Raw genomic sequence first — 25,396 nt, 5'->3', positions numbered from 1 at the left:
AATGGGGTACTTGGCAGCTATGATCAGCAGCCTTAGAGGCTTTTAAATTCCTGAGGGAAAGTTTAGGGAAATCCAGGGCTGTTCTCTCTCCCTCTGCCCCTGCCCTGGGTTTACCTCAGAGTTCAGCAATGGCTAGGCCTACAACCTATGTGGCACTCAGCAGCTGTCAGAAGTTCTGGCACATCAGATTTGTCTTCACAGTGTATCCTCTTCCTCCTCTCGTTCTCCCTGCCATCAAGTGGCGTCTGACAGCACCCAGGGGCCCCGTCCCAAAGGGGACAGAGGTATATTTTCAGACGAGAAGCGATACTCCAGCCCTCAGCAGAAGAAAGACAGCTTTTAAGAAGGCAGCTGACAGGCCTGCTTTATGGGAGTTGGCTATCAGAGCTGGCAAAGACCTTGGGGACAGGAAGGGCTGCCTGACAGGAAACTTGCTTGTATAAAAAACGATTTGCAATCTCTCAAGCCGTGAAATTAAAAGCTTCTGGAACGCCATATTTTCTGAAACAGGGGGCTGTCAAGTGCATCTGTTTCCCAGCATATAAACAATCGCCATACTTTCATTATCCCCTGCTCCGGCCACTGAGAAAAGACGAGAAAGGCTGAATTTACAAATGAAGTTCTAACCCAGGCATCCCCATACTTTGGCCCTCCAGATGCTTTGGACTACAATTCCCATCTTCCCCGACCACTGGCCCTCTTAGCTAGGGATCATGGGAGTTGTAGGCCAAAACATCTGGAGGGCCACAGTTTGGGGATGCCTGTTCTAACCTTTTAGTAGTAAAAAAAAAGAAAACCTTTTCAACCAAGAAATCCAGAAAAAAGCAGTTGCTCTGATTTTTGCATTGAGGTATACATGCTCACGGAGAAACATGTGGCCCTCAAGATGTTGTAAAAACTACTGACCATGCTAGCTGTGGCTGATGGGACAGGGGCGTTGCCAGGATGAAAATCAGGGGGGCAAGGGGAGGGGCCAAGGGGAGGGGAGGGGCCACAGCGGGGCAAGGAAAGCTCCCTTCTCCCTTGCCAGCTTTCCCTCCTCCCGCCCCGGCGATCATGGAGGGGGAGGAGGGGATCGGAGCAGCCCGATTTCGGGCTGCTCCGACTCCCTCCTCCCCCTCCGCGATCGGCAGGGGCGAGGGGGCGCCAGGATCAGCCCGATTTCGGGCTGCTCCGACTCCCGACTCCCCCTCCGCGATCGGCAGGGGCGAGGGGGAGCCAGGATCAGCCCAAAATCGGGCTGCTCCGATCCCCTCCTCCCCCTCTGCAATCGCCAGGGCAGGTGGAGGGAAAGCCCCAGAGCCGCGCAAAGCGGTTGCCTGGCTTTACCTCCGCCCGCTCCACAGCCAGCCAGGGAGAAGGGAGACGGCACCGGGCGGGCAGCGGGGCAGGCTGGCCAGCGGCCCTGCTTTTAGGGGGGGCAATTGCCCCCTCCTGCCCCCCTGCCTACGCCCATGTGATGGGAACTGGAGTCCCACAACATCTGGAGGGCCACATCATTGGAATCTAACAGGATGACATGGTGACCACCACACAGAATTGCTTCAACATCTGGGTGCATCCCAAACCAATGGATGGCACCAAGAACACAAGGAGACCCTGGCTTCATCAGGCCAGTGACCCATCTCGCAGTGACCAAGTCAGATGTCCACAGGAAGCATGCAAGCAGGACCTGAGCACAAGAGCATTTACAAATGCTGTTCAAAGTATGGATTCTGCCTACCACATGGAACACTCCCATGCCAGCACCTCACAACAGCTGGTAGTACTAGCAGAGAAACTCCCCACTCCATTGGTGGTGGGGAACTATGTGGAGTGTGGGTTCAGGTTTTGGGAGGCCATGCATGCAAAAGGATACTGGGGCCATTTCCCATCTTGTGCTTCCCAACCGCATGCCCTATGCCAGGGCTAGGCCAAATGTGTCCTCCAGGCCTCCGTATCTGTCCCAGGGCACTGACAGCCATGGCCAGCTTCTGGACTGGATCTAAGTAACAAGTCGGATGGGTTTGGAGGCAGAGGTGTAGTGGCCCAGACCAATTACTATTTCTGCAGTAGTTTCTTTTGTCGCCAGCATCCTAGAGCCATCTAATCAGCATGGAAGGGGAGCTTTTTAGCCACCGAGAAGAAGTATCGCCACACTTTGTGTTGATCAGAGTCCATCAGCGTAAAATGAAGTGAGCTAACCATTGAGGATTGGCTCCTAGGGTCACTCGTGGGAAGAATCTCAGGGAGGACTTGTACCGAATGCTCCAAAACTAAGCATTTATATGAACACTGAAAACACAAGGCACTTCAGTTTCAAGAAAATGGCATGCTAGTTGTTATGTGCAATGGAAATTCAAGGAAAACACATCTTAAGTCACTCTGAAATAAGATATTGGAGCACTCCAAATCATTTGCCCATGTATGTGCACAGAAAATCTAGCTGAAAGACAGCTTTCCACCACTGGCACAGGGCATGGAGTTGGGAGATCTGTAATGATAATTGCAACACATTCCCAGCTATTATTATTGGAGAATTAGAAGATTATTGAGGGGGTGCGGATGAGGCTATCATGGAGGGACCCTACATTTCTGGATTTGCCACTACACTACTGCTGGGAGGAAGCAGAGCCCCGCTTGCCCTAATGGACCAGCCATGGGAAGGTCTTCTAAGAGTAGCTCTCCTCCATTCCCTGCTCTTATCACACTAGAAGAGCAACTCAAAGCAGTCCGAATTCATCATAGCAATCGACAGCAACAGAAGCAAACAAGTGGGATATGGGGCATCATAGCAGCAACACACCTTGGGAACCAGGGAGGGGCGGTGGGGCGGAGCCAACCTCTGCTCCCAGTTTCCGCCTCTGTATATACGGGAAGAGGAAAGGGGGAAGGACAGCGACGTCAGAGAAGAAATGTAGAAAAGACTCACCTTGATTGAACCACTCCTCTAATAACCACAAAAGCAGCCAAAGAAGAAAAAAAGAAAGAAACGTTTTGAAGAGGAAAGCGAGGGGGCGGGGGGAAAAGACGAACAATCAGTTGCAAGATTTTCACAGAACAGGTTCAAAACCTGAGAGCTACAGGTAAATAACAATTCTGAGTTCCTAAAGAGGAAAAACACACACACTTGCCCCCATGGTGTATGCCACACTCGTTACTTGCAAAAAAAAAAAAAAGGAGAGTCCGACCCTAGACCACTTTTCTCTGTTTGATTTTGTACAAAGTTCAGAAAGAGCTTGGGGTGGGGTGGGGGTGAAGTTGGCTAAGCTCCCATGCCAGGGAAAGCCAGTGTGGTGCCCTCCGGATGTGATTGCTCTACAGTTCCCAACAGCCCTAGCAAGTATGACCCAACATTCAGGACTGACAGGAGTTGTGGTGCAGCAAGTTCTGGAGGGCACCAGCAGCAGAACAAGAACAAATATCACTAAGTTACTTTAACCCTCTCCTCTCCTCTCCACTTTTGCAGTGAATTGTTTTGTTGAGTCAAAGGAGAGACTTGTGATAGTGGTTAGTGGCTGAGAATCGGAGATTCTGGAATGGTTGGGTGAATGGTGTGTTTGTAAAAAGGTAAAAGGTAAAGATAAAGGACCGCTGGACGGTTAAGTCCAGCCACAGGCAACTATGGGGTTGCGCCACTCATCTTGCTTTCACGATGAGGGAGCCGGCGTTTGTCCAGACAGCTTTCCGGGCCATGTGGCCAGCAGGACTAAACTGCTTCTAGTGCAACGGAACACTGTGATGGAAACCAGAGCGCACGGAAATGCGGTTTACCTTCCTGCCACAGCGGTACCTATTTATCTACTTGCACTTTGACGTGCTTTTGAACTGCTAGGTTGGCAGGAGCTGGGACTGAGCAATGGGAGCTCACACCGTCACGGGGATTTGAACTGCCGACCTTCTGATCAGCAAGCCCAAGAGGCTCAGTGGTTTAGACCACAGCGCCACCCACATTTGTGCATACTGGTGGGTGGATGTGAGGTGTGGGAGTAGAATAGGAAGAGTGGTAACAGAACGAGTCGTAAGCACTGTACAATTTCAGTAGATGTAAGGCAGAATTTGGGGGCGACGTGTAGCGTTTCATGAGCCACAATGTGCTTTGCCAAGATGGAGGCTGAAGCAGGAAGGGATCCGTGATTCTAAAGACGTTTCAAAATGCTCTGCTCTCTTTTCAATTTTTAGGAATGTATTGTTTCGATCACAGTTTTATTCAATATTGTAATTCTATACTGCATTCTATCCTAGTTTCTCAGTTCCATTGTTGTATATATTTTATTTTGCTATTCTGCAGCCTGCTTAATGGGACTGCCGAAAGTGTGTATCAATAGATTAGATAGAGAAATCAAATCATAAACCTAGTGCTATATTCATTGGATACAACTCTAGGCTCTGTGTGAGCTCCCAACTGCAACCTGCTGCTTCTGATCCTGGATTCCTGCCTTCCAATCTTCTCCACCAGCTTCTCTCTCTCACCCTTTAACACAACTGTGCTCAAACGTACACACACAATCAGGGCCAATATACCCTCGCACGACAGAAATAGAGTCAGTGAGTTAAAAGACCCATGGATCAGAGATACGGAACAGCTGTTTACAAAGGCTCAGGGTGATGGAGGGATGGAAATGCATGGGTGTTACATACCAATGGATCTTTAGTGTATAACATTCTTAACATTCGGTAGCCACCAGGCCTGTTCAGCACAGATTAGTTTAAAAGCTTGTGATGTACCAGAGACTGACCCTGATTTAGATGTGTAATGCAAACCACACCTCCTATTGTGGTTTTTCTCTTTCACTTAATATGCTGGGCCAACCTGGTCAAACAGGTGTGCAGAGATTCCTGAGTGTTGGGTTACTGGTGCTTGCATGAGCCTCATCTCCCACTGCCCCACTCCCAAGCCTCTAGTTCATCATCTTCTATGCCATTATTGATTAAACCGCCCATATCATAATGCCATTATACTAATCTGTGGCCGGACGCACTCGGAATACAGGATACAGGTCTGGTCACCTTGCTTCCAAACAGTTCCTGAAGGAAAGGTTCAGAAAAGGAAGACCAAGATGATCAAGGGGTTGGGGCGACTCCCTTAGGAGGAAAGGTTATGACATCTGGGACTTTTCAGTTTAGAAAAAAGGCAAGTAAGCGGGGGCATGATAGAGCATAGCTGCCAAGTCTCACATATTCCCCAGGAAACCCCTATTTTTCCAGCTGTTCCCAGCCGAAAAAACAGGTTATTTTTGTTTCCCCCCGGTTTATTCTGGCGCGGCGGCCATTTTGGAACTGGGCGGAGCATGCTCAGAAGCGACTTTTGATGCTGCTTTGCCCAGTTCCAAAATGGCTGCAGCGCGACTTCTGGTGCGACGGCCATTTTGGAACAGGGCAGAGCAGCATCAAAAGTAGCTTCTGAGCATGCTCCGCCCAGTTCCAAAATGGCGGCAGCGCTACTTCCGGTCTGCTACTTCCGGTCCAGTCCCTTATTTCTCAGGCCGGAACTTGGCAGCTATGTGATAGAGGTGGATAAGATTCACGGGTTGTCCCATGAAGCTGACTGTTGGAAGGTTCAGAAGAAAGAGACAGAAGTGCCTCTTCAAACAGGGCAGGGCAGGGGGTAGCTACACACACCAGGATCCAAGTGCAAAAGGCTGGCCCTTGGACAAGCTGGGTTGTATGGTGTGAACACAAGCATTTGGTTTCTGGCTTTCAGTTATGGCTGGTACCCACTGGTAGGGCAGGAGGCAGGGAGGCAAACAGTAGGTGGCACCAGAGGCAATGAGAGGCTGAGCCAACCAATTCTAGTTTTGCACATGGCCTCCTCCCTGCTGAGTTCTGAAAGGGCAACATTGAGAAGGGAGGAGGAGGAAGGAGATGACAAGAAAGTGCCACCCTTTGACAAGAGTGAGGTTGGTGGGGATGTGCCCTGTTTGCCCCAATGGAGCAGCCTCCGTTGCTTTAGGGTTGCAGCGACACACACCTTTGGCCTTCTTCCCTCCAAAGCAGCCCGCGTCGTCCTTCTTCTTCTTCTGAGTTCCTCCCAGGCCTCCAAGTTGATTTGCTTCCAGCTCCTGGAATTTGTCAGCTCCCGGGACTTCTTTGTGGACGTGGTAAGAGAGGTTCCTCATGATGCACACACAGTTCTCCACAGACTGCGGCAAGGCGGTTGCCCAAAAACGAAAAAAGGAAAAAAGGAAAAGCCATCAGACTGGTAAGCAATTATCTTACACCACCAAAGCTGTGAAAAGCAAGCAGACATAGGAAATTGCTTAAACCAGGTGAGACCATTTGCTCACTATGGCTTACATCAGCCACCTCCCAACCTGGTGCCTTCCAGAGGTTTTTGGACTACAATTCCCATCATCCACAGCAAATGCGGAAGGGGCTGATGGGAGTTGTAGTCCAAAACATCTAGAGGGCACCAGGTTGGAGAGGGCTGTGCCAGCATGACACAGTCAGTGGCTCTCAGGGAGAAATGGAGCCATTCCCATCCTTAAGTCTTTTTTTCATTTTAGCAGAGATGCCGGAAAATGAACCCGGGACCTTCTGTTTGAAAAGCAGCTTCACTACAGCTGAGTTCTGTTCCTTCCCCTAATGAACAAAACCTCACCAAGGGAAGTCACTTGCAAATTTTTAAGCACCCCCCCCCTTTGCTGCAGCTCAGTGATGGAAAACATACAATTTATGCAAGAGGCCCCCTAGGTTCAGTCTGCAGCTAATGAGTCTCTCAGGAGGCAGAAAGGCCACCGCCTCAGACTCCAGAGCGGGGTCATTCATCAGGGGCTTGGCAGGAATCAAGGAAGAGCAAAAAGAGCATCAAAATCCCATAGGGTACCCCCCCACCAGGAAACGGCAGGAATCTCAACTGAAGCATCTGTGATGTCTCCCTGCTCCTCCCTGCTGAGCTCTACAAGGGCAACACGGAGACTGAGGAGGAGGAATCATAGAATCACAGAATTGTAGAGCTGGAAGGGACTCCAAGGGCTGTTTAACCCAGGCATAGGCAAACTCTAGCCCTCCAGATGTTTGGGACTACAATTCCCATCATCCCTAGCTAACAGGACCAGTGGTCAGGGATGATGGGAGTTGTAGTCCCAAACATCTGGAGGGCCAGAGTTTGCCTATGCTTGGTTTAGTCTATCCCCCTGCAATGCAGGAATCCCAGCTCAAGAATCCATGACAGGTGGCCCTCTAACCTCTGCTTAGAAACGAAGGAGAACCCACCACCTTCCAAAATAGCCTGTTCCGCCATCAAACAGGGTCTTGACGTCAGAAATCTCTTCCTAATGTTTACTCGGAATATCCTTTCTTGTGATTTGAATCCACTGGATCGGGTCCTACCCTATGGAGCAGGAGAGGGTAGAAGCAGGGGGAATCTGATCGCCAGCACACACCCTGGACTGGTTGTTGTTGTAGTAGTTGTAGTAGTAGTGGTAATAATAATTATGATAATAATAATAATAATAATAATAATAATAATAATAATACCCCAGCCACTCTGGGCGGCTCCCAACAGAATATTAAAGCATGATAAAACATCAAACATTAAAAATGTCCCTAAACATGTCCCTGCCTTCAGATGTCTTCTAAAAGTCAGATAGCTGCTTATTTCCTTGACATCTGATGGGAGGGCATTCCACAGGGTGGGTGCCACCACCGAGAAGGCCCTCTGCCTGGTTCCCTGTAACCTCACTTCTTGCAGTGAGGGAACCTCCAGAAGGCCCTCGGAGCTGGACCTCAGTGTCCAGGCTGAACGATGGGGGTGGAGGCACTCCTTCAGTTATGGAGGAAGCCAGTATGTGGGGGCTGGCTGCAGGCAGACCGAGCTAGGTGGGTCAGTGCCCCGATTCCTCCTAATGGACCAGCTTGCACTGAGATAAATGTTTTCCTCTAGCAGGCCTGGCTGCCTTTTAAGCATCTGTGAACACAAGCATCTTTCAAGCCAGCAGATGTTCCCAGCTACACCCTGCCCCCTCACCTTCAATGCATCCTGTTCTTCCCCCACATCAAGAAACCCGCATTTGCTTAAGCCACAGTGAGTGTCTATTCACACCAGCACCAGAGAGCAGAATCACCTTGTTATCCGTGTCTTTCTTGCCCACCGCAGACTGCAGGGCATGAAGGAGGGCGTCTACCAAGCCGTCGCATTCCCGGAGCCTCCTGCGCGCTTCCGCTCCATCCGAACTGACATTCCTGCAAACGAGAGGTAGGCAAACATTACAAGCCATAATCCCCACATAGCAAGATTAAGCCAAGGACCCGCACCCTCCTGCGTCAATTACAGACATTAAGAACCTAATGATCGTGAATTAACCAAGACGCACACAAAAGATCATCTTGCGAACCAACAGGGAACCGCAGCTTCTGTATTGCATGAGAATCAGAGCCTCAGCTTGCAGCTCTGCCTCACATCCAGGAGCTCTTGGCAGGGCTGGCCCACTCGTGAGACAAGGTGAGGAAACTGCCTTGGGCAGCAGAAACCGCAGGAGTAGCAGATCCGGCCTCCCGGTTTAGATCTTCACTCCCTCCTTCACTGGAATTGAATTGAACTAACTATATCTGACTCCTGCCCGCCATGCAGGTAGTCCAGTAAGGATCAACCACCACTAGGGGGAGCCCTGTTGATGTACATAAACCGAGAGCTCCCTCGGGGTCCCTGATGGGTTCGTGGCATGGCCCTAGCCCATCCCCGGACTTCGGACGAGATCCACACCCCAGGATCCCTTTAACGGAATACCCTTAAAGAGGAGGGGCAGGTGATGGCCACAACCTCCCCTCCCATAAACCAGGTTTTACCAATGCCTAACCGGCAAACCTTACAAAGTTGTGACAATTGCTACCAGGCAGGTGAAAACCACATGGCTGGTGCCAATTTGCCAAGTGGAAAAATTCCTACCAGGCCCCCTCAACAGGCGGCCAACCGTAGTCCGTAGCAAGGCCAAGATGGCAAATGCATGAAAATAGGGTGGGAGGACGGGAGATCCAATGAAGCGGAAGCAAGAAGGGAGACCCCCGGCCACACGGCTGTTTAAATACCACAAACCATGCCCCCCAGCCGACTGGATTGGTCGGCCAGGGGTGTGACAAGCCTAGGACTCCCTGTGATGGGGGTGACATTGCCACGCCCCCTGCTGAACACGGGGAGAGCACGTGGCCGGCCTGCAACACTGCCCCCCCCTGGGAAGGGGAGCGGCCTTCTCAGAATCCAGCTGCACAACTGAACATAAGCAAATGTGCAACTTTAAGGTTCTGCCAACTTGTTTGAGAAAGCTGGGACAGCATGGTGTGTGTGTGTGTGTGAAGAGCCTTGTTTCCATTTACACATCTTCAGGGAGCTCCCTAGTTCCTGTGCCAAACAACGCTGAGACCGATATGGAAACGTCTTCTAGATATGTAGATCAAAGGAAATAAACCGCAGCGCTGCTTTATATTTCTCTTTAATCTTCCGGCACGGCATGTAGAAAGTCACACTGTGCCGCACAAGGGCCTTAGCAAGCGCGGGAAGATTCCTGAAAAGATCAGGAGGGACATGCTGTTACATCTAGGCCAGGGGTATGCGCAGACTTCATGCATGCAAGCTCACTTTTGGAGTGCCAGTCCTCAAAAACAGCACCACAAGATGGAGATATCAGCCGTAGAGCGGCCACATCCCAGGGCCATCCTCTTCCTTACTTCTGACAAGTGAAATCTAAAGTTTGTTTGGAGCAAACTCCACACAACTGATCCAGCCTCACTCAGTGTCGGTGGACTACAAATCCCATCATCCCTGATCATGAAATGGCCATGCAGACTGGGGCTAGCTTATTCCCACATTTTGCGGGAATGAATGCCAGTTTAAGTACGCACTGCATTAAGACGTACTTCCTTCAATGTTCAATTCCAGTGGACGATCCTGAGCTCTAAATCAGGCATAGGCAAACTCCGGCCCTCCAGATGTTTTGGAACTACAACTCCCATCATCCCTGACCACTGGTCCTGTTAGCTAGGGATGATGGGGATTGTAGTCCCAAACATCTGGAGGGCCGGAGTTTGCCTATGTCTGCTCTAAATCTTGCGCGAGAGGGAGCAAAAACCTTTCCTAGCCACACATCCATTCACTGTACACCCACCTCGCCCGTTTCAAAACCAGAAACACAGCCTTCCAACAACCAACACTCTCTTTGCAGGGGGAACACATGGGCAGTCTTTTGTCCAAGTCCTTCACACCAACCAAGCCAGTCCAACTTAATCAACGTTAACAGTGCACAGATTCCTGGTGAATATAGGGTGTCAGGACAAAATGGTTAATTCATGTCCCCAATGCAGTCTCAGCTAACCATTTCTAATTGAGTGGAGTGTGTTTAATTTTTTTTAAAAAAATCTATGTGCTATGCAACATGGCACTCTCCAGATGTTGTCAGACTCCAACTCCCACTAGTCCCAGCCAACATGGTCAATGGTCAGGGATGATGGGAGTTGTAGTCCAACAACTTTTGAAGGAAACTGTGCTGGCTACCCGTGTGCTATGCTAAAATAGGGAACAAGGCCAGGCAATCAATTTAAAAAAGTTGAGCCCCTTATGAAATGGAAATTAGGGACCTGAATAATCTGATGGCACCTTGAAGCGATTGCAGTAATAACAGTCGGAGCTCCACCTTCAAGTACCTTTTAGTAAAAACAGGAGGGTTTTTTGTTGTTTTTTAGTTAAAGCTCAGAGGGCGACACCACTGCAATGAAAATGAACCACCTGGAGCAACATGTAATTTTTTTAATAAAAAAATAAAACCCTTTTATTATACGTTTTAATTCTCTTTCATTCTGAAGCGCCCTTCATTGAAGGGAAACTGGACAGAATTTTAATGAAGAAATGATCAGATTATTTCTCAAAGACAATTCCCACCTCGCCAATTTCCTGCCACCTATTCTGAACAGAATTTTAAGTGGCTCATTTAGGGCAACTACACTTCTAATAGTGTCCATTTTGCAGGTATATTAATGCTCCGAGAATGCAAAGATGGTGCTGTTCTTTTTATTTTCTTACATTAGTAAGCATTAGCATCAATGTACTTTCTGATTGGATGACAAGGAAGAACACAGAGATCAGCCTAGCAAAATTTGGCAATGATGCACCGCTCACATCTTATGCCGAACACAAACGGACTTTGCCCAGAGTTGCAGTGGATAGTGTAAGCGGTAATCTAAGTTGATTCATTTTCTTTGGGGATGAAGAAAGGTTGTAGGGCATGGGACTTTTCAGTTTAGAGAACAGGCGCATGAGACAACACAATCTGTTGTTGTTTAGTCATTTAGTCATGTCCGACTCTTCGTGACCCCATGGACCAGAGCACGCCAGGCACTCCTGTCTTGCACTGCCTCCTGCAGTTTGGTCAAACTCACCTTGGTAGGTTCAAGAACACTGTCCAACCATCTCATCCTCTGTTGTCCCCTTCTCCTTGTGCCCTCAATCTTTCCCAGCATCAGGGTCTTTTCCAGGGAGTCTTCTCTTCTCATGAGGTGGCCAAAGTATTAGAGCCTCAGCTTCAGGATCTGTCCTTCCAGTGAGCACTCCTCCAGCACCATAATTCAAAAGCATCAATTCTTCAGCGATCAGCCTTCTTTACGGTCCAGCTCTCACTTCCATACATCACTACTGGGAAAACCATAGCTTTAACTATGTGAACCTTTGTTGGCAAAGTGATCTCTCTGCTTTTTAAGATGCTGTCTGGGTTTGTCATTGCTTTTCTCCCAAGAAGCAGGCGTCTTTTAATTTTGTGGCTGCTGTCACCATCTGCAGTAGTCATGGAGCCCAAGAAAGTAAAATCTCTCACTGCCTCCATTTCTTCCCTTTCTATTTGCCAGGAGGTGATGGGACCAGTGGCCATGATCTTAGTTTTTTAATGTTGAGCCTCAGACCATATTTTGCACTCTCCCTCATTAAGAGGTTCTTTAATTCCTCCTCACTTTCTGCCATCAAAGTGGTGTCATCTGCATATCTGAGGTTGATATTTCTTCTGGCAATCTTAATTCCGGTTTGGGATTAATCCAATCCAGACTTGCATGATGAATTCTGCATATAAGTTAAATAAGCAGGGAGACAATATACAACCTTGTCGTACTCCTTTCCCAATTTTGAACCAATCAGTTGTTCCATATCCAGTTCTAATTGTAGCTTCTTGTCCCACATAGAGATTTCTCAGGAGACAGATGAGGTGATCAGGCACTCCCATTTCTTTAAGAACTTGCCATAGTTTGCTGTGGTTGACACAGTCAAAGGCTTTTGTGTAGTCAATGAAGCAGAAGTAGACATTTTTCTGGAACTCTCTAGCTTTCTCCACAATACAGCGCATGTTTGCAATTTGGTCTCTGGTTCCTCTGCCTTTCAAAATCCAGCTTGCACTTCTGGGAGTTCTCGGTCCACATATTGCTTAAGCCTGCTTTGTAGAATTTTAAGCATAACTTTGCTAGCATGTGAAATGAGTGCAATTGTGATAGAACTGTATAAAATTATGCATGGCATAGTGGATAGATAAAAGCTTCTCTCCCTCTCTCATAACATTAGAACCCATGGACATCCAATGAATATGAACACTGGGAGATTCAGGACTAATAAAGAAAGCACTTGTTCATGCAGCACATAGTTAAACTATGGAACTCTCTGCCACAAGAGGCAGTGATGGCCACTTACTGGGATGGCTTTAAAATAGGATTGGGCGAATTCATGGAGCAGAAGGAGACCACAGGAGAGGAGAGTGGTCTTGTGCACAGGTCCTGCTTGCAGGTTTCCTCCTGGTTTGCCATTGCCCCAATTCCCACAGGGTTTTTTTTGTTCTTACGGGGGGAGATATTAGATCCAGTTTGCATTTTAAGTCAAATCCACCTCATTTGCGCTTTCTGAAATGATACGTGAACCAAAAGACAGCCGTCGTTTCAAAATTCACACTTCTAAGAAGTTCTCCAGCCGTGGAGTTCTCCAGCAGTGGAGTTCTCCAGCCATGCCATGTGTACAAAAGTGAGAATAAACAGAGTAACACTTGCATGCATGTGAAAAATAACATGCAAGAAAGCACCCTACTAGAAAGCATGGTTTTCAAAAATATGTACACCAGGAGAAATTTGCACTAAAGCACAAGCAATTTTTTGTGAGCATGTTTTCAATAAATAAATTGTTGTTGTTTAGTCGTTTAGTCGTGTCTGACTCTTCGTGACCCCCATGGGTCTCCTGTCTTCCACTGCCTCCCGCAGTTTCGTCAAACTCATGTTCGTAGCTTCGAGAACACTGTCCAACCATCTCGTCCTCTGTCGTCCCCTTCTCCTAGTGCCCTCCATCTTTCCCAACATCAGGGTCTTTTCCAGGGAGTCTTCTCTTCTCATGAGGTGGTCAGAGTATCGGAGCCTCAGCTTCACGACCTGTCCTTCCAGTGAGCACTCTGGGCTGATTACTTTACTTTACTTTAAATAAATAAAGTGAAAATAAAGTGAAAATGTAGAGAGCAGAACCTAAGGTGGGAAAAATTAGAAACTGCAGTTGAGAGACTTGACCATTTCTAGACTCAAAACAGGGTACAATTTGCTGATAGCGTCTTGCTCACCCGGTTTTGAGAAGGCAGCATGAGGGCTGGGGGAGGGGGGGCATCACATTTTGGCTTTGCTCCCCAGCCTGCTCCCCAACGGAAGTGTACAGCCTGCGGGTTCTCAGTCGAAGTATTCACATGGCCCATTTTGTGTGAAAATTTGGCCTGCCCTGTGCTAGAGCACCTCTGTGTAGAAGAGAATTCTTCGGTTTAGGAGCTGCCACAGATAAGGCCCTGTCCTGGGCCACTGTTCATCACACTTCTGAGGGTGGCAGAACTACCAACAGGGACCCTCTGCAGCTCTTAACACCCAAGAAGGTCGGCTGAGATTGTATATGTAAGGGACAAAAGGTACAGAGACCCCCCTTCCATCCTGAGGAGTAGTTCCTCCACCAGTAGCAGCGTCAGCGGCGAGGGGGAAAGAGTCCAGCGAGGGAGGAGGAAGAAGGAGACAGGGCTCTGGCAGGATGGCAGAGCCTCTGCTGCACGTGAGACAGGAAGAGAGAGAGGGGAAAGAGGGGGAGAAGGGAAAGAGGGGGAGAAGGAAAACATGGAAAGGAGAGCCTTCTTCCCTCCGGTTCCGGAATTACGCCGGAGGAAACGGGGGAGGAGATTTGGAGTGCCCCCGGCTCTTATGTTGGAAGAAAACACGGGAACCTCCATTCCAGGGTTCTGGGTCAGACTGAAAACATGTGTCCTGTACAGCTCTAGCACTGTAAATAGCCTGCACATAATAAAAGCATGAAAAGGAGAGTAGTCACAACGCCACCTCTGTGACAGTATAAGAACTAGCTATTCACACACACACCCCATAACTGCTTATCCAAATTGCATCTGGTGCTAGATGAATTTGATTTCACGTAAACTATTTGTGGAATAAGTAAGACCAGATCCATTGTGAGATTAAATGTTCTCTGAAGGATTTTTGAGGTTATTTTTTTTCCCAAAGAGGGATTATGATCAGTTTACTAACACAGCTGCTTCAGAGGAATGTGCTACCACAAAGTAAATGGATACGTCACTCGGAATGTAGGAAAGAGCCTTTTGCAATATGTCAGAAGTGGAGGACAGTGGCGTGGTGTGGCGAGAAAAAGCTCCAAAGCTCAGGTGGTGATATTTGGTACGGTAGCAGTACACAAGAATGTCCCCGTTTTCAAATGCACCACTCCAAATTCTAAGCCCAACACTATGGGCTTATTCAGATGTTACACTCAACAGAGCATCTCAAAAACATGTTTGTGTGAAAGCGTGTACACTTGTAGCTCAGCTACGGTGTACAGCCTCACGGAATGCTACACACGAGCAATTGTATGAGTGCACAGCACAGCGGTACTGTTTGTTTACACGGGTATACAAAATTGCACATTCATTTTGAAGGCAAATGCACCACCATCGCTGTGGAACATTTCAAGAGAGGAAGAATGACCTCCATTCACCCCTCAACTTCCAACCGCCTTGCCAACCTGGAGGCAGAAATGATGTGAAGAGGATTTGTCTGGCTGTTGAAATCTCTGCTTTCCTTAGGAAAACAAAACGGAGGAGCCATGAGTAAATGTTAAAAGAAAAGTAAATTCCAATCGTTGGAGAAACCCATCCGACGGGGAATGTATTCTGTTAGCATTGCGGGGAGGGAGAGTGGTGGAAGAGATGTTAGGAATCTCTTCTTGATTTCACATACGGAGGCAAAGGCATCCAGAGAAGCGTTCAGGACCAACCATTAACCATAAGTAATACTTACAGAAGGGCCATACGTAGCTCAGTGAGAGCATCTAAGGTCCTGAGTTCAATCCCTAGCATCTCCAGGTAGGGCTGTAGCATACTACTAGGGGGCAACAGAGCTGGGACACTATTAAGGAGAGCAGGACAAGACGTCGTGAGCACTCCCACCTGGTGCAGGTTTGGAGAGAATTTGTGGAAAGATGCTATGAGTACCGCATCTGCCTCAGTGAGTAACCCACCTTTTCATCACAGCTGCCATTGCTGCCCCTTGGCTTGCTCCAGCAAGCTAGGAACTTAGTAAGTTTTCTTATACTGATTTCTACACCATGGATAACTGACCAGGTGTCAGGAGTCCAGTCCCCGGCTTGATAACACAGACTTATTGTCAAAACAAACAGATAACTCCGGGTGGCTTTAGCACAGCCTCTGCCATCATCAATCAAGATGACCCTTCTGAGGACTGCTTCCGGCGTGATCAGAAGCAACTGAACTTTCGCTTCATACGTCTTTTGTTTTGCTTCCTGTCTTGCAGCCTGCCCATTCGCCAAGACCTTGGACTGAGTGGGTCAGCCCCCGGCTCTTCCCCATTCTCTGAGAGGCTGTCTCTTAACTCTTTCCCGCCTGTTGTGCTTCCAGCGAGCTTTGAAGCCTGCTCTCAGCCATTCCCTTATCAGCCAGCATTCCAAGGGGCGGGGGAGTTAGCACTAGCCGATGCTCATCCTGCATGACAGTTAACCCTCTCTGTTCCTGGCTGCTTTCTTCAGTTGGCTGCAATCCTATCCTGGGAGCTGGCTCATTCCTGACGCCAGGGCTGATCTGCTCTGGAAAACGCTATAAAAATATTGCCCCCAATGCAATTTCCCATTGGCCACAGACCACTGCTCTACAGCGCCCCCTGGTGTCACGTTTTTATAATGCATTTTTAACGTTGCAACTCACCAGTATAGATCAGCCCCATTTGGCCCATGAGGGTGTTTTAGTGAAACCACACCCACTTGCCCCACACTTGATGTGTGCTCCTGCTAGGAAACAACTGGCAGGACTGAACCCTGCACAAAGCAGGATTATATTCTCCACATATCAGCTGATGCAGCAAACTGGCTAGCCTGTCCAAACCCTTGCAGAAAACAAGATTGAACTTCCCACACCAGCTTTGGCAGGTGGGGTGGGGAAGCATCCACCAGTCACCTGATGTGTCAATATGATGTCAGGTAAGTGACAGGTGGGTAATTCCACCCATCTGTCAAAAGTTGGACTGCCAGGGTGCGGGGGGGGGGGTGGAGATAAAGATCTGGCCCACTAGGCCAAAAATATCCTAGTTTACCTTTAGGGGCAGCAGTTCTCCAGGATTTCACTTAGGGAAATGATATATAATGAATTGAAAAAAATGTTTTAAATAACTTTTGTAAAAAACAAAAACAAACCAGAAGCTTTTTTATTAGGAATTCTAGGTACTGACATTTCATAGGAGCAGAAAAGACTTTTCATATATGCGACAATAGCCGTGTGGATGTTACTAGCCCAGAGATGGAAAGAAGACAAAGTCCCTAGCAGATAGGAACGGCAAAATAAGCTGTTGGGACTATGCCAAAATGGCAAAACTGATTGCAAAGCTCGGGAGCCAAGAAGACCAAAATTTCAACAAAGAATGGGAAAAAATTTATAAAGGGCACCACTGTAAACGGATGAAAACATGAGCAGGATTTCAAAAACACTTGCAACGTAGCAAAATTTATGGACAATATGGAGAGATATAAAATATGGATGATGAAATAATATGCAGTTGAAAATGTTGACAATAGGACCCATGGAGGGGATGGTGGGAAGTCTGGAGATTCAGATAAATCTCTAACTATGGATGTATATTTGGTATTGTTATAAATGTACACTTGGAAATCAAATAAAAATTATTTCGGGGGGAAAGGAGACACCAAGAATTGAACCTTGGAACCTTCTGTATGCACAGAAAATGCTATGTTACTGAGCGATGACCCTTCCGCTTTGCTCCAGACCAGAGGTCAGCAAACTTTTTCACCAGGGGGCCAGTCCACTGTGGGGGGCTGGACTATATTTTGAAAAAAAAATACGAACGAATTCCTATGCCCCACAAATAACCCAGAGATGCATTTTAAATAAAAGCACACATTCTACTCATGTAAAAACACCAGGCAGGCCCCACAAATAACCCAGAGATGCATTTTAAATAAAAGGACACATTCTACTCATGTAAAAACATGCTGATTCCTGGACCGTCCGCGGGCCGGATTTAGAAGGTGATTGGGCCGCATCCGGCCACCGGGCCTTAGTTTGGGGACCCTGCTCCAGACGATCAAAAGTCCTTAGATGAGCCTAATCAATTGGACCCATCACCATCATTAAAAATCTATTGCCATGGACTCCTTTCATCTGACTGCGGAAAACACAGTGAGTTGTTGACTGTCCTCTGCAAAGAAGATTCTCAGTATGCTTATATTAACTCTACCTCCTGCCCTGGCGCATTTGCTGAAATCCTCAGCTGCAGCCCTGCAGTCTCTTATTAAAGTTGCCGACTTGAAGCCTGCCCAAGGTGACCCATAAACATCGCCAGGCATGGTCTGAATTTTATTTGGGGCATTTCCATGATGTGGCAAAAGACACCCCCACCCCCCACCCTGGATGTTGAGCGCCACCATCTGTGCATTAACTCGATTTAAACGAAAAAGCCTTCTCCCCACCCCCTCCCCTTAAGCTAGCGGAGGGGGAAGGCATTTTCGCTGAATAGCAAAGCAGTCTGAATTCTGACACGGAGGAAGCAGATAGAGTAATAGTAGGCAGGGGAGCAAGAAGGTATCTGGGCAATGGGGGGAAACGGAGCCTGGAACAAAGTGGAACGGGAGTGCAGGAAGTTCAGTGAGAAGGCAGTTAATAAGAAATCCATCAATAGATAAGGTTAAGGAAGAATGGGAATGTTTTAAAAATTACTTGAATAGTTATGGTTCCAATAATAACACTTGGCTGTGTTTAGACTAATTTCTCAGACAGAGGTATCACAAGATGGAGACAAGTTATGAAATACAGATCAAAAACAGAAATGGCTGAATTGAAACCGCAAAGAGTAGATGGAAGTCAACAAATAAAAAAATGGGATTCAATCCAGTACCAGGGACTTTGTGAGCAGAATACTCTCGTATCGGTTTGAATTAATTAAATACTGCTTTTTGTTTGATAGGTAGTTTTAGTTTCGTTAATTTTTCGGTTTTCTCATTGTGCATTTTTCTTTTACTTTTCTTCTTTTTCTCTCTCTTTTTGTTTCTTTGATATAATTCGCATTTATTCTAGATCTCTTGACAATTTGATTATGTATATTGAAAAAAAAACTATTTAAGTCTAGAAATATCTAATGTAAGATTAGTTTGTTTTCTGTTTTGTTTTTTGTATGTGATGTTTGTTTAATAATAATAATAAAAAGAGAAGGCAGCGGAGTGCAGGTCAACAGCAGAGGGGGCTCTGACATTACGTGAGACCATCTCAAAGGATGGGAAGGGAAGCCAGTGGTCTAGGCCACATCGGTGCCATACATTTAGAGCAGCGTTATATTATTTTAAACAGTCATGGCTCCCCACCCCCAAGAATCCTGGGAACTATAATCTGCTCATTGTGCTGTCAGTTGTTAGGAGACACCCATTCCCCTCACAGAGCTACAATTCCCAGAGTGGTTTGACAATCAATCCCTCTTCCCTGGGAACTCTGGGAACGCACAGCAATTTAGACAGCCACAATGGAATGCGGGTGAGGAAGAAATCAAATTCAGTTTGCACTGAAAGGTTGACACACCGAATTCAAACTTTCTGAAACAATACGTGGACTGATAAGAGTCGTCCTTCGAAATTCACATTTCTCCTCATTTTGCAGTGCAGTTCTCCAGCTGAGTAAGTCAAATAACACATGCAAAAACTCACACACCAAGGTAAAGTAGGCATGAGGAATGAATTACAGTGGTACCTCAGTTTGCAAACACAATTGGTTCCGCAAGTCTGTACTTAACCTGAAGCGTACTTAACCTGAAGCGAACTTTCCAATTGAAAGTAATGGAAAGTGGATTAATCTGTTCCAGATGGGTCCGCGGAGTACTCAACCTGAAGCGTACTTAACCCGAGGTATGAGTGTAATTGGTCTGCGGAGTACTTAAACTGAAAGTACTCAAACCGAGGCATACCACTACTTAAACCAAGGTATGACTGTATATTGGGAGAGATTGGTTGCAAAATGGTGTATGTCAGGCTGAACGGCATGCAAAAATGTGTATGTACGCAGGTCCCGCTTACCAAACACAATGTGTTCCATGAAAAACTTTTGTTCACATAACGAGCCCAGTGTTTCCATTTTTTCCTATGGAAATATTTCTAATGTGGGATTTGTCCAATCTTCCCACCTCCTTTTTAATGGTTTAATTCTTTACATGCAGATAAGTGAATTTTCAGTTAGTGAGCGTGCGGATAATGGGAGCTACATTTATTAGAATTCCGCACTGAAATGCTCATGAATTTTCATGATGACTGGTTGGTTTAAAGCATGGAGCTGAGTGGAAATAAGAGGAATGGAACGCAAAATTGGAAAAACAAGGAACTGAGAGAAACCGAAACAGAAAGATTAGCCCATCTCTACAAGGGGATGATAGCAATGTGCTTGGGCTAAAGAAAAGGAGATAGGAATGAAAAGGCACCTTCCGCAGCCTAAAGAAAATGAATTTCACACCCTCCAAATCCTCAGATTTTTCTGCACACAGATACAGGCCCCCCTGCAAAGAAACACACACCCAATGCTCTACAAACTTGCTAAGCTGACTTGCAGCTGCCTCTCTGTCATTGGAGACAATTCAGCAGATAAAACTGCATGCAGCTACTTAAAAAAAAAGGCTTTAAAGACATTTGCAGGTCACCTTAAAGGTGACCTTTCTGCAGGAGTTTTGCTTCTCGCTACTGTCATGCTGAGTGGTTCAGAGGCCTGCTGTGCAAGAGAGAGAGAGAGAGCTGGCGCCTGCTCAACTTTTAAATTATTATTCTATGCGGAGAGGCTGCTCAAGATGCTGTGTGCATTTGAAACAATGTGAAGAGAACCTGCAGAAATTTTGAGTTGTCTTGTGGAACATGGGCACAGCTGCCAAGACAGAGAGCTAGAGAAATAGACAGACAGACACATCTGCAAACTCTTATCTAGCACTGCAAGGGCCATAGCTCAGTGGGAGAACACCTGCTTTGAACGCAGAAGGCCTCAGGTTCAATCCCCGGCATCTCCAGGTAGTTCGAGGGAGAAGGAGAGCCCTCACCATGAGGCAAGGTGAGGCATCTGCCTCAGATTGCAGAATCCAGGGGTGGAGCAAGCGGGGGTGGTGGCCCGCCCCGAGCGACGCCATGGGGGGGGTGACAGACACTCGGCCTCCCTGCCCCACCCCTCGCCTCCGCCCACAAATGCGCAGTCCGGGGTGCCACTGGCGTGCGGCGGCTTCACGGTGTTCCGCAAGCGCTCGGCAGCCATCTTCAAATATCTCAAGGGCTGTCACACGGAAGATGGAACAAGCTTGCTTTCTCTTGCTCTGGAGGCCAGGACCCAAAGCGATGGATTAAAGTTGTAAGAAAAGAGATTCCGACTAAACATCAGGAAGAACTTTCTGACAGTAAGAGCTGCTTAACAGTGGAATGGACTCCCATAAGAGGTGATGGACTCTCCTTCCTTGGAAGAGGTTGGATGGTCATCTGTCATGGATGCTTTAGCTGAGATCCCTGCATTGCAGGGGGTTGAACAGATGACCCTCGGGGTTCCTTCCAACTCTACAACTCTATGATTCTGTGAGAGACCAATGTCTGAAACCCTGCAGAGTACGAGAGCATAGGAAGAACCTGCTGGATCTAACCCAACATCCTGTATTCATAGTGGTCCACCAGATGCCTGTGGGAAACCCGAGCACAAGAGCCGTCTCCCCTCCTGTGCTTTCCAGAAATTGTGGCATTGCTATACTTATGCCATGAATACCCTGAGGTGCGCGAGTTCCAAACTGAATTGGCACATGCAAATGCAAGCCGTAAGATTGGAAGCAGATAAAATGGTTAAAGACACGGTCCTTTGCCAGAGGTGAGACAACTAGATAGCAATGGAGTTTGGACACCGTTCAGGGTTTTTATGAAATCCTGGGGGCAGAGGCCCTTGCCAGCGGGCCATTTGCATTTAGAGACCAAGAGGTAAGGGGCTTGCGTTCACTTCCAAGGGGATGCCAGAAGGTGACGAGCCGCAGGGTGGCTTTTAAATCTGCATCTGGGAGTCAGGTTGTGCAGCATAAAAGGGGCACATGGGCTCGGGCTGTGACACTGCAGTTTAAAAAAGGCAATGCATAATGTATCGCTATTACAAACTAAACATCAGGCGCCGTCAGCCTGAACTTGAACGATTCCAACAGTGGCAGGAATTATACTTCCTTGCTCATGATATAAGCCTGGGGAAAGCCATATGCCCTGATCCCATCCAGGATCTGGGAGCTAATTAAGAATCTCCTCCAGCTCAGCCTCCTTTACTAGGGCTCCTGAGAAGCACCAGCTCATTCAACCTGCGTTGCTGGGTGGGGAAAACGCACCCCTCCCTACCGCCACCCTCTGCTGCAGGCTTGGGGGATATATATACATTTTCTCCTGCAAAGCACATATCCTCTCATGGGACAATCTTTGTGGTGTGCGTGTCAGGGATGGTGCAGCCAGAGGCAAAAGGATGCAGAGTGGCAGATGGGGAAGTTGTCTTTGGCCAGCAGGCTACATTCCATCAAGAGGCTCCTATGCAGACTACTCTCAGTCAAAAATAGGTGGCCCTCTTAGGACACTTACAAGAAAGCACACATGGAGCAGGATCAGTGAGAGATGAGGCTTAGGGAGGGGTCCCAAGGGCTAAATACAGAGGCCCACGTAGCTCAGTTGGTTGGAGCATGGTGCTGATAATGCCAAGGTTGCAAGTTTGATCCCCATATGGGACAGTTGCATATTGGTTGCACTAGATAACAACAACAACAACATCATACTGGTATTTATATTTTGGCTGGGTCTCCCCAAACACTCTGGGCGGCTCCCAATAGAATATTAAAACCTGATAAAACGTCAAACATTTAAAACTTCCCTAAACAGGGCTGCCTTCAGATGTTTTCTAAAACTCAGAGAGTTTTTTATTTCCTTGACATCTAATAGGAGGGTGTTCCACAGGGCGGGTGCCACCACCGAGAAGGCCCTCTGCCTGGTTCCCTGTAACCTCACTTCTCGCAGGGAGGGAACCACCAGAAGGCCCTTGGCACTGGGCCTGAACAATGGGGGTGGAGATGCTCCTTCAGGTATACTGGGCTGAGGTCGTTTAGGGCTTTAAAGGTCAGCACTAACACTTTGAATTGTGCTTGGAAACATACTGGGAGCCAATATAGGTGTCCACTCCCAGTCACTAGTCAAGCTGCTGCATTCTGGATTAATTGTAGTTTCTGGGTCAGTACTCAGGGCCGGTGCTAGGTTTTTTTTTGCGCCCTAGGCGAGATCACCTTCTGGCGCCTCCCAGGGGGTGAGAGGGAAAGAGAGAGAGTGATAGTGTGTGTGTAAGGGCGGGAGGGAGGGAGGGAGGGAGGAGGGGTGAGAGGGAAATAGTGAGAGAGAGGGAGGGAAGAGAGAAGGAAGGAAGGAAAGAAGGAAGGAAGGAAGGAAGGAAGGAAGGAAGGAAGGAAGGAAGGAAGGAAGGAAGGAAGGAGTGTGTAAGAGAGAGAGAGAGAGAGAGAGAGAGAAGGGAGAGAGAAAAAGAGGGGGGAGGAAGCCTGCTCTTGCGAGAGGCGGCAGCAGGATGAGCGCCCCAAAAGGAGCGCTTTCGGGGTGCTGATCCTGTCGCCACCTCTCGCAGGGGCGGCCGCGTCTCCCTTCTCCCCGGCTCACTGTGGGGCGGGGGGAGGGAAATTGGCCCAGACGGAGCCCTCCCTCGCCACCCGCTTGCCTTTCGGGGCACTCATTTCGCCGCCGCCTCTCGCAAGAGCAGGCTTCCTTCCCCCCCCCCAGCAGGCTGGCCAGCGCCCCCTCCATTTTGGTGCCCTAGGCAACTGCCTAGTTCACCTTAATGGATGTGCCGGCCCTGTCAGTAATGGAAACAAGAAGAATTACCGACAATAGAAGAATGGCAGACGAAGTTAATGGACTAGGCAGAACTGGATAAGATGACAGGGAGAATTCGAAACCAACAGGACCAGAGGTTCTTGAAGGATTGGACTAAATTTGAGAAATATTTGAAAGGCAATTGTAAACAAAAAATTACGCTTGTAGGTTCACAAGAAGTTTTATAAGGAGAATTATATGAAATAATACAGGAAAAAGTTATAAAGTAAAAAATTGGTGATTTTTTTAAAAGTAATAGTGAATTATGGAATACAAGAAGTTAGGAAGATTGGAAATCTTTAGACGTGGCTGAGGGAAGTCCAAAAAGATTGTATAAGATGTGAATGAATATTAAATGATGTATGGAATGTATGCAAAAAACTTAATAAAAATATTTATAAAAAAATAATAATTGTAGTTTCTGGGTCACCTTCAAGGGTAGCCCCATGCAGAGCGCATTGCAGTAGTCCAAGCGGGAGATAACCAGAGCATGCACTATTCTGGTGAGACAGTTTGAGGGCAGGTAAGGTCTCAGTCTGCACACTAGATGGAGCTGGTAGACAGCTGCCCTGGACACAGAATTGATCCTTAGAGTCCCTTCCAAGACTACAATTTTATGATTCTATAATTCTATCTGCCCCTGAACCTGAGCTTTCCCAGCCCGGCTGTCAGACCCTCAAGATTGACCTGATGTCTGCATGTTTGCATGCTACACAAACCCCCAGGTGGCAACGGAGAGGGCTTGAATCTCCAGGTGGGCGAGAGCACCTTCCCTACCCAGGCTCCATAAACAGATGAGAAGGAAGGATCCCAAGGGGCCGGTCTGCTATGAAACTAATGAAGCTTAAGCTTCAGGGCCCCTAATTCCAGAGGGGCCCCCAAAGCGACTTCAGCCCACATTGAGTCTTAAAAGTGGGTTTAGCAGACACAATCTGGGTTGCGTGACTCACATAGATTAATATATTTCGTTGTAAGTCTTTCAACAATCCTGAAGTTTGAGAGTCAATAGCACAGATGTTGTAAAGGTTGTTGTAAACAACCCCATTGAAGAAGATAACAGTGGTCACTCAGACCTCATTGCTGGCCCTTCATAACAGTTCAGGCTTCAGGCCTCCCAAAACATAGGTCCCTTTAGCTAAAGTTTCTACCTTAATTTCCAGCCAGTGACACATTTGCTCATTTATTAGACTTCATCTTTTTCATTTGAAGGCCATGCTCTCAGCGATTGTGGCTAATGTTTCATGTGTTGTGACTATTATTATTATTATTATTATTATTATTATTATTATTATTATTATTACCCCACCCATCTGGCTGGGTTGCCCCAGCCACTCTGGGCAGCTTCCAACACATATTAAAACATAATGATGTCATAATAATGACATCACTGGGGCCTCCCCTCTGCGACATCATCAAGGACTCAGATTTTGGCCCTGAAATCTCCGGGGTCTGAGTAACTCTTGACCTGGCCGCAACTACTATGCGGCCCTCAGAACAAGGAATGCGGCCCTCTGGCTGAAAAGAGCTCCTGCACACCCTTCATTTTAACCTGTTTAAATTTTCATGCCATTTAAATAAAGCCCTCGGCACTCCGAGTACTTTTCTCCCTGATCTGCCTTTGCTTTGAAGCGGGAATATAAACCCGAGATTTCTCCTGGCAAAGTTTGAAGAAGCACACAAGCACACAGGCTATGCCTTTTCTCTTCACCAGACAAGCTAAATCAGGAGACGCTCACCCAGCCAGCTCTCTTCCTCAAAATCTAAGATTTATTGCTTCACTCCCCGTCCTCCCCCTGTCAGTCTGGAGACCAGCCCTTACCTCGCGCCAGGGGGAGGATTTGCAAGGGAGGAGGCAGAAGAGGATATATGTTGCGGCTGTTACCGTGTGCTATTATCACGCCTGAAAGATGGGGGAAGAGAGAGAGAGGGAGAAAGCTTGCAGAGTAATTCATTCTGAAAGCTCTAATTCCCAAACACTTTTCTTTGGAGAAATGCTGTACATTAATCATGATTAATAGGCAA

General features: G+C 47.5%; 1 protein-coding gene across 42 annotated transcripts in view; it reads right to left on the bottom strand.

The window, feature by feature from the left end:
- ARVCF (ARVCF delta catenin family member) overlaps positions 1-25,396 on the bottom strand; it is a 552,351-nt gene that overhangs the window by 69,854 nt on the left and 457,101 nt on the right. For all 42 annotated transcript variants that reach the window (XM_035098127.3, XM_035098131.3, XM_035098129.3 and 39 more), the window contains 2 exons: positions 8,046-8,163; positions 5,951-6,122 (listed from right to left, as the gene is read on the bottom strand). In XM_035098127.3, the coding sequence (XP_034954018.1) occupies positions 5,951-6,122; positions 8,046-8,163 (290 nt within the window). The remainder of the gene's footprint in view (positions 1-5,950; positions 6,123-8,045; positions 8,164-25,396) is intronic.

Source organism: Zootoca vivipara, chromosome 16 (assembly GCF_965207765.1).
Source record: "Zootoca vivipara chromosome 16, rZooViv2.hap1.1, whole genome shotgun sequence".
Classification (NCBI taxonomy): Eukaryota; Metazoa; Chordata; class Lepidosauria; order Squamata; family Lacertidae; genus Zootoca; species Zootoca vivipara.
The sequence above is the reverse complement of the archived record's forward strand: the minus strand, read 5'-3'. Positions and strand labels throughout refer to the sequence as shown.